The sequence below is a fragment of the Miscanthus floridulus genome, chromosome 8, assembly GCF_019320115.1.
Source record: "Miscanthus floridulus cultivar M001 chromosome 8, ASM1932011v1, whole genome shotgun sequence".
Taxonomy (NCBI): Eukaryota; Viridiplantae; Streptophyta; class Magnoliopsida; order Poales; family Poaceae; genus Miscanthus; species Miscanthus floridulus.
Genome location: NC_089587.1, coordinates 4,670,873 through 4,680,061, shown reverse-complemented (window position 1 = coordinate 4,680,061; position 9,189 = coordinate 4,670,873). Strand labels below are relative to the sequence as shown.

Sequence of the window (9,189 nt, the reverse complement as noted above, 5' to 3'; positions counted from 1 at the left end):
ATGAGTGGTATGACGCGTGAGTCACTGTCGCAGTCCGTGAGGAAAATCCTCAGTGGCAGGGGTGGTGTGTTGAGTCGGATGGACAGACCCCGTGGGAAGGTGCCCAAGTGGTAGCATTTGAGGTTCTCAGCGAGATTTGTCTGGAATTTGGGGACGAGCTAGTGAATGGACCAGTTGGATCTTTTCCCCGTGTGGATGTCTCACAGACTACTTGGAACCACTTGGTGATTGCTATTGTACTTATGCTCTTATAAATTGGACGGTTCTGTGACAGTAACAAGTTTTTAAATGTTGGTTTGGTTGGATGTTTTATAGCACTCAGAGCATGTAGACATCAAAATCGATAATCTTCTGTGCCATCAACACTTGGTAATGTTAGTTGCTTCATGATGTTTTGTTACGGCAATGTCCTGTTTTTATTTTATTCTTCCAGGTTCTTGCATAGGGTGGCAGGACCTGCCTTAAAATTTATGCTTTACATTTTGTTGAAGGAATGCATGTGTCTGAAGTCTCAGTTTTGATTCAGTTATTGTAATCTGCAGAAGCTATTGAAGTAACCTATTTTTCTTGCTGCACATGAATTGAACATGGGTCTCTGCAAGAACAAGGAGGAGGCCAAAATTGACTACTCCCACGGTCCCCAAATAAATCAATTCTTAGATTCCGTGCCCGTCAAAATTAACGAACTTTATAGAAAAGAGTAACAACACATACGACAATAAATAATTATCTTATGAAAATATATTATATAATAAATCTAATGATACTAATTTGAGGAATCTATTTATTCTAAAGACAATTTTAGGAATCTATTTATTCGGGAACAGAGAAAATAGTTTTTATCTTTTGATTTTTTTTTTGTTAATTAACAAACAAACTTGTTTCGACTTTAGAGTTGGAGTCGCCATCCACTTCACCGAACACACCTGTACTTTCCATCTCGTCTGATCGTCTCGCCGCCCTTACTTCTCCCATCCGCCCCGACTGCGCGCGCTCTCTCCCCACTCTCTCGCGCGGCAACTGGGCCACCGCCGCCGCCCTACCCCAGGTTCCAAGATCTTCGTCGGTCGCTTTGTCAGCCGCCAGGTCTTCGTCGGCCCATTCCCCCGCTCTTCGTCGGCTCCTTCAATCCACCGGCGACGAGCACCCATCAGGTACGAGATGAGCGCGCCCCTCCCTTCCCTCCCCTTCCCATTCGGATCTGATTCGAGTACAAGTGCATACACACCCACCAAGCTTAAATTCTTCTGCCGGAAATTATTGCTCCACGTTTCCTGTACCCCGCAACCTCCTCAGTTCATTGTCAACCCCCCAACCGCCTGGTGCTCCCACCACGTTCGCGGCTCGCGTTCCCTGTACCTTGCAACCTCTTCAGGAAGCTTCCATGACACCGATGGCTAGTTGACCTTGTTTGTGTGTGTGTGTTTGTGCGCGTCTGTTGCTTTGGTCCAGAGGCTGGGAACTCCAAAGAGGAACAGGGTCCATGGAGGCTGGAGGCGCAGGAAATGGTTCGAATGGGGCGGCGCAGACAAAGGGGAGTGGGGGTGATGGCTCCGCCAAGCCGCTGCCCCCTTGCTGTGTCAAGGCGAGAGCTGCGGCGCCCGAGTCCGAGGCCAAGTGCCATGCCACCGTGGTTTCGGGATGGTTCACCGAGCCACGATCACACTGCGGTACTTGGTTGTCTTGCTTCATGACATGTACTGTACTACTTTATTACTACTGTCATAGTTAACAGGTTATTTTATTTCACCCTGATTGCTGCCTGTGCAGGTAAAGCCATCAAGGTTCAATATTACAATAACCCAATGTGGCCAGGTACTTGGTCCACCTGCTGCCAGTATTGTTTACCTTATGCTATGTCTCTTAATTAACAATTGTCAACTGGAGGAATGGTATTCCAAATTTCCAAAGTCAACATGATTTTCTGGCAGATATGTAGTTAATGGCTGGGCAACTTCACTCCTGAATGGACACGATGCTTAAATACTGCAACTGAATTTTCCACCAATGATTTAACCAGAATTTATTTATGTGAGAAAATGGTTTAGGCTGGCTTATCCTTGAAATAAATTTCTAGCATTTTTTGGAAGTAGACATGCATCTTGTTCAGCTTCTGTACAGAGAATGGTTTCGATATGTCTAAGATGTTATCTATATTATTATTACAAGCACACCCTTATAGTACTGTCGTCGCAAAATTTGGCACTGGAAGTTGATCTAACATAGTGCATGCTAATCAGAGTTAGGATTTTTTTTGTTCTTATTTACTTTGTTGTGCGTAAGACACTCTGTAGTCTGTTGACTGTGCTAGTGGTGTCTGATGTCTGCGTAATTTTTTCTCATGTACTAGTGGTGATGTGGTGTCTGATGTCTGCTTATGCACCTGAGTGCTACTCATGGCTTTTTTATTGTCAATTTTAGTGTGGATGGTTTTGTTGTCTCCATGAGAAAGCCTATGCCCTTTTGGTTTCATTTCCTGACCCCTGTAACATGTTCAATTTCTTTTCCAATGTTCGATAATCAGTGTTTTTCTGTACTCCCCAGTGTGGACTCTTTCTCCCTAAGTGTGTTATTTTTTCCTTGTACGAATACCGCTGTTTGGCATCCTATATATTACTATTTTGTCATTGAACCAAACTTCCAGTTGTTCTGTGTTGCAGTACTTCTCTGGCATTTTCTCTAGAGTGAAACAGTTGTACTTTATCATACCTCTTGTGGTTTTGTTCTCATATATAGGAGAGGCCCATTCCTTGAAAGTGGAGAAGATATTGTACCAGGGGAAATCACCATACCAGGAAGTCCTGGTCTTTGAGGTTCTCTTCACTTATTGATACCAGAAAACATAAACTGCCTTTGGCTTCTGTTGTGTATAATCTGGTAATTTTTGTGTGCAGTCATCAATGTATGGGAAAGTCCTTGTGCTTGATGGTATTGTTCAATTGACTGATAAGGATGAATGTGCATACCAGGAAATGATTACTCACCTCCCACTTTGTTCAATTCCATCCCCTAAAAAGGTATATCTCCTGATCCTTGTGTCTCCTTAATATTGTGAAATTATAGACAATTCTGTGTTGCTTAAAAGAAATTGATTTGGAAGATATTATACATCTATATCTCAGCGCATCGAATATTTCTTTTTACCTGCACTTGCATGGAAACTGTAGCATAGTGACTTATGTTCTTAGGAACTACTTTGCAGGTTTTGGTTATTGGTGGTGGTGATGGAGGTGTACTTCGAGAGATTTCCAGACATAATTCAGTGGAGTCTATTGACATATGTGAAATTGATCAGCTGGTTATTGATGTAAGGTTCTCCTTTGATGCATTAACCTTTTCAAGTGTACTCGCTTAATTATTCTTTGCTGCTTTAGATTTGCAAAGATTTCTTCCCACATTTGTCTGTTGGATTTGAAGATCCTCGTGTTCAACTTCATGTTGGTGACGGTATGTTGATAATCCCATGAGGCCATGATGACTACATTATTTGTTGATATCTGCTGATTGGTGAAGTTTCCTATTGTTTTAGATATTGGTAATCCTTTCAGCTTGTGAACTCTAATTCCATAAGAATTGCTTTTCTTCTACTTTCAGCTGTGGAGTTCTTGAGAAATGCTCCTGAAGTGACATATGATGCTATCATTGTTGATTCATCAGACCCAATAGGTGAGCTTATGCTGCAATGCATAGTTTTTGTTGAGAACAGTGCCATGGAAAGTTTTAGCCATGTCTTGGTGTACATCTATTTTCTGCCTTTTTCTTTGCTTCCTATTATATTGTTCCTGAACTCCATGCTTCTTTATTTCTACTATGTTAGTGAGCAGTAGCTGTTCTGCTTTAATGATGAAAAAATTGCAGATATTCTTGGAGAAAGAACTTTGACCTATCAAATTTTCAGTCAAATCTTACTGTTCTTATGTTACATTTGGCATTTGCAGGGCCTGCTCAGGAACTTGTTGAGAAGCCTTTTTTTGAGACCATTGCTAGAGCTTTGAGGCCTGGTGGTGTTCTTTGTAACCAAGCTGAGAGTATGTGGTTGCATACACATTTGATTCAGGACATGCTTTCAATTTGCCGTGAGACTTTCAAGGGTTCTGTCCGCTATGCATGGACTAGTGTCCCAACATACCCAAGGTTCTTCAGATTCTCTATTCTCTGGCCCCCTTACCTTTACCATCACCCCCCCCCCCCCCCCCCCCCCCCCCTCGTTTTAACTGTATATATGACTACTTTAGACATGCTGTTGCACTTCACAATGTACTATTAAGTTTGGTATATTACAAGTTAATGACCTGGTACAATCCATCTTTTTTGGGGCTGTCATTGGCCTCAAGATTTTTTATTATTATTATTATTCATGGAATGGTGAATACTTAAAGCACAGTTATAGTTTCACTTTGTAGTTTTCACAGTTGTGGTCTCTCTGAACTGTATCAATCATTATTTATTTTTTTAATTATGTATCAACTGTTTCTATTTCATTGCAGGTACATGTCCTAAACCTAACAACCACCTGTTTGTGTGAAAAAGTAGTTTTTGTTTGTTATACATGCATCAAGTCTGCACTATGCATATGGATAGCTTTTTTTGGGTACAAATATGGGTACCATTGTTAAAATCATTTACCTAAATAGCATTTATTGAGTTGAGTTGTCTTTTTTTTTGCTACATTTTTTTCTTGGTAAAAACAAGGATTGGCTCAGGAGTGCAAGCTTCAGTCTCATCTTGTGCTGTGCTGAGTTGAATGGATGCATATTGGAGGGTTTTGAACTTATAGTTTAAGTGATCATTTGTAGTTTTTATTCCTTTATGACAGGTCCTTGGTTGACGTATATGGGTGGGTTGGGCATGACCGCATGATAACTTGTTTTGCATTCAACTATTTTTTTTATTTGTACCAAGAAGTTTGTACTGCGATCCTCATGTGTGTCATTATTGTTGACAGTGAACTGGTGGCAGTGCTGGTTCATTTGGCAGTCATAGGATATTTCGGGCTTTAGCTCAACTCATGCAAGGAACCAGTCCATAGCCTGACAAAACATTAGTGAGCATATTCCCAACATTATTTACATGTTTTACCTGATCAAGCCATCCTAGCTGTCAACGCAAATATGTTTACCTCATTATTGGAGCTACAAATGGTTTTCATTTTTTCCTTGAAGTCATTATTTTGTGCAGGCTCTAGTAGACTTACCCAAAAAAGGAAAATAATCACTTCACATTGTACTTAACATTGTGCATTAGAAGAAAAATGAGTATAACACGAAAGGAAACATGCTGCCAAAAGTTAGGATATTAAACTTCCTGAAAAAAATGAAATTGGAACTTGAAGATAAATGTTGTTTTATTTGGAAAGACAGGATATATGGTTTTTGGAGAAGAGTTCAATGCATTGTACTTGTGAATACTGTAAAAAAAATACTCTTTGCCTTGTCATTTGATTGAGCAAAAAAACATCAAAATGAACTAATCTGTATTTCAAAGCAAGAAAAATGAACTAAGGGGGTGACCCATAACTACCCATTGGATACCTACTTGCATTTCTAGTCTAACCTCATGTTGAATTTTCTCCAAAGTTTGTGCAAGAGTTTCAGGGGCTTATTTCTTTGTTCTGAGAGTTCATATAAGAAGCTGTCCACAGGATTATAATCCTTCAAAATTCCTTGGTTTCCCTTTGTTTAAAAAGCAGGGCTAAGTGTTTTGACATTCTGTGCTTAGTAGTTGTGAGCTGTGACAAATAAATGTTGTAGGTTTTTCAGTTCTAGGCATACAAGTCTTTTGTTGTGTTCAGCGTTTTTCCTGTATGGAACTTACCTTTTCTTACAGAATGTTTACTTGAATTTTTCAGTGGGGCGATTGGGTTTCTGCTATGTGCCAAAGAAGGTCCACCGGTGAACTTTCTGACTCCTATAAATCCAATTGAAGTGGAAGGAGCTACTAAAGCAGGAAGGGAGATCAGATTTTATAATTCAGAGGTCAGTTTTCCTTTAATCAATCGCATATGATTTGTTGTGCCAATATTTTAATTAGCCTGTGCTGCCTTTTGTCCTAGTATGCAGAAGTTTATCTTAATGGCATGATTCAGAAATTATAATTTTCGTTAACTACCCTGCTATGCTATGAGCCTATGATGAAGTCTGAGTGGAACATATGACTCATCCATACCAACTAGGTCAGGGCTGGGGTTACATGAACAGCTTGTATGATTCGGTAGTAATCGAGTCGTGTTTCATTTCATCATTTGTAATATGGGAATGTTCATATACCTGCTGTCCCTATTTTTGCTCACCCATTGAAGCCCATTCAACTGCAACCTTTATGTGAAGATTGTTTCCATTAAGATTCATTTGCCCCGGCTAATTTTCATCGTTGAACAGATGCATAGGGCAGCGTTTGTTCTTCCGACCTTTGCCAAGAGAGAGCTAGAAGCATACTGTGCTTCCACGGAAACGGTAAGTTCTTTACAAAGCCTATTCGTTTGGCTGTGGCTTGTCGTAAACGATCGTAAATTTCCAGCCGGAACCGTATTTTTCTCTCACACAAACCAGCCAGCACTACTTCTTCATGAACCAGCAACGATACGAACCAGCCAACCGAACAGGCTCAAATCGTGACAAGTGATTACTAGTCCTCTTGCCTTTGGCGTGTTTTCACAGTTTTTTAAGAATACTTCGCTAGCGAACTCATATGGAGAGAATGTGTGTGCTATTTTACAGAAGCAGGCAGAGGAAGTAGCGGCAGCGCCCCCAAAGCAAACTGTGGTGCCAAATAGTGGAATTCTCACTGCATCCTAGCTAGACCGGAGCTCGCGACTCAGAACCGAGACATCTAGAAACCGTTCCTTCAAGGCATTCCCGTATCTCCATTGGATACGCTCATGTACTATCACATATTGTAAGCATGGACATCGAGAGCCTAGGGTGCATTGGGATTTGACGTGTAATGAGGGCATGAGGGATCATGTGTTAATAATAATTTTATGCTCCGAGGTACCAACAATGAGATGAGAAATGACATGCTAAGGAAAAGACCGAACAGTGTGACGAGTCTGACGTGATGAGCATTCCACATTGCATTTTACCCGTTCTATTTCGCATTTTGTTGGTGACATGGTGTGTTGGGCTAGTGTTTGGTGGTCATTTTTTTCTTCACCACCGGAGGCCCGGAGGTGTGGTTCCAGGCTTCCAGCAATGAATACGACTGGCTATGCTGCTGAAGCATTTTGTGAAGAGTTATGACTTAGAATCATTTTTAGTCATAGAATTATCTCTCTCAGAAGATAGATGATGACTTTCCATTTTTGTGTTGTCCTAAAATAAACTAGAGTTATAAATAATCACTTCTGAAGATAGATGATAAATTATCTCTCTCAGAAGATAGATGATGACTTTCCAGGTATCTGATTTTTTGTTGTTTAGAGAACATGCAATTTCGTTATTGTTTGGCTATATATAGGGAAAATCATGAATCATCTCTTGCGAGTAAGTTGTTCTTTACATTAAATTGATTGTGTTAAATTGTTAACTGAATTTTTCTAAAAATTCCAGCATCTGAAATAGAACAAGTCTCATGAATAATCATTCTTGGTCATAGGAGAAGCTCCACGACAGGAGAAGTAGCGGCCAATCACGGCCCTAGCTACCCCGGACCTCGTACCCATGGCCCATGAGAGAAGGTTGCTGGAAGGTGGGGTGCGGCGCAACAGCGCGGTCGCATCGCCGTCGCCGGAGCCGGGCCCCTAGCAGCAACAACAAGCAGCCATGGACTGATGGACAGAGACGGCTGCAGGCAAGGACGGGAGTTCAGGACGACGACAGAGGGGAAGCGATTGCTTCACGAGGAGAAAAGCCTTTGCCGCTGCTGGGACCAGCGGCGGATCCGAGAAATATTTTAGGGGACTGAACAACACTGCTATTTGATCTTAAGGCTCCGTTCGCTTGTCTTAAATTTGGCTTGTTCGGCTTGTTTTTTCAGTCGGAACAGTGTTTTTCTCTCACAACAATTCAGCCGGAACAGTGTTTTTCAGCCAGTTTCAGCCAAAATTCAGACCAGCGAACGGGGCTCCCCCTACATTACAGAACTTTGTCTAAAAATTCATAGGAGCTCTATAGTAATTTGCACTGCTTCGGTTTGGGTAGGGGGGCCTTGAGCTCCCCGCCCCACTGCTGGATCCGCTCCTGGCTGGGACCTACTGCCAGTCCTCGTTTCTGTCGGGCTGTTGGCAGATGAGCAGCCATGGCACTGTCCGGCCGCCCTGGGAGCTGGGAATCCTGGGATCCATGCATCTCCAAAGGAGACAGGTGAGTAGATGACATCAGCAGGCACGTACTACACTGCTGCTCCAGTTCAAGAAACCAGCTAACGGGGCTTTATTTGCTCAGCCAGCCAGACAGTCTATCGTGCCATCATGGCCCATCCCATGCCCCGCCATAGCCATGCCGCCATGGCTTAGCAAGAAAGCCAAATTAATGACACCAACGGTGCTTTTTAGCAATTTCAGCGGGCCCTCTCTATTTCTATTCAGATCCTTAACCTCCTTTGGAAAGCTGGCAGGGTACAAATACATACATTCCAGGTTCCAGCGTAGTAGTTTCTAGAGCATGTTCGCTTGGTCGTATTTGGCTTATAATCAGTCAACGAACAATATTTTTCTCTCACACCAAACCAGCCAACAGTACTTTTAGCCATGGCTTATAAGCCAAACCAGCCCAAACAAACAGGGCGGGACCTTCAAAAAGTTGGTTCGCCCTCCTCGACGCCTCCATTCCTGGCGCGGCCCTATGATTTTGAGGGCTGGGCTGAACTAAGCCTGATGATTAAATTTGAGGACTCTCAAAGTAGGAGCCCTCAAACTCCAACTAGAGAGGTCTCCTCATTTACAAGTTATGTTGGAGACTACTTTACTAGCTAACCATGTGCATTTCTTATACAGATATATTGAGATGAGCATGCAATAACAACATCCAAAGAGGAGGCGTAAAACATACGAGAAAGAACGATGGCGACGTCAGATCGAGATGATCTCAGATCGATCAATGTTGGTGTGACGGCGCAACAAGAAAACCTCAACTGCTGCCCTTTTCTTTTCTTTCCTCCATCCATCGGTAGCATTGCCTTGCTACTAGGTACGCCAATTACCGATGTGATGCCTTATCCTATAATAAGTATGATTTTATAGGCACCGACCAG

At 42.1% G+C, this 9,189-nt stretch overlaps 1 protein-coding gene across 3 annotated transcripts; it reads left to right on the top strand.

Moving 5' to 3' along the window:
* The first annotated feature begins 938 nt into the window (after window positions 1-938).
* Window positions 939-7,118, top strand: LOC136475547 (spermine synthase-like). 3 transcript variants are annotated; one of them, XM_066473039.1, is made up of 12 exons: window positions 939-1,154; window positions 1,453-1,670; window positions 1,771-1,815; window positions 2,737-2,813; window positions 2,970-3,017; window positions 3,203-3,307; window positions 3,375-3,447; window positions 3,595-3,666; window positions 3,939-4,134; window positions 5,849-5,975; window positions 6,378-6,452; window positions 6,717-7,118. In XM_066473039.1, exons 2-12 carry the CDS (start codon window positions 1,484-1,486, stop codon window positions 6,792-6,794), a joined length of 1,083 nt encoding a protein of 360 aa, XP_066329136.1. In that variant the 5' UTR covers window positions 939-1,154; window positions 1,453-1,483; the 3' UTR covers window positions 6,795-7,118. The 3 variants fall into 3 exon arrangements, with proteins under 3 accessions (XP_066329136.1, XP_066329137.1, XP_066329135.1); XM_066473038.1 differs by having other exon boundaries at window positions 944-1,154; window positions 2,895-3,017; window positions 6,717-7,113; XM_066473040.1 differs by lacking the exons at window positions 6,378-6,452; window positions 6,717-7,118 and adding an exon at window positions 4,946-5,044 and having other exon boundaries at window positions 2,895-3,017.
* The last annotated feature ends 2,071 nt before the right edge of the window (window positions 7,119-9,189 follow it).

Excerpts from the sequence above, each read along its gene's own strand:
- LOC136475547 (XM_066473038.1), top strand. The coding sequence starts at position 1,484 with ATGGAGGCTGGAGGCGCAGGAAATGGTTCGAATGGGGCGGCGCAGACA. Across the intron at positions 2,814-2,894 it reads AGGAAGTCCTGGTCTTTGAG|TCATCAATGTATGGGAAAGT; the intron begins GTTCTCTTCACT and ends TTTTGTGTGCAG. Across the intron at positions 4,135-5,848 it reads AGTGTCCCAACATACCCAAG|TGGGGCGATTGGGTTTCTGC; the intron begins GTTCTTCAGATT and ends TGAATTTTTCAG.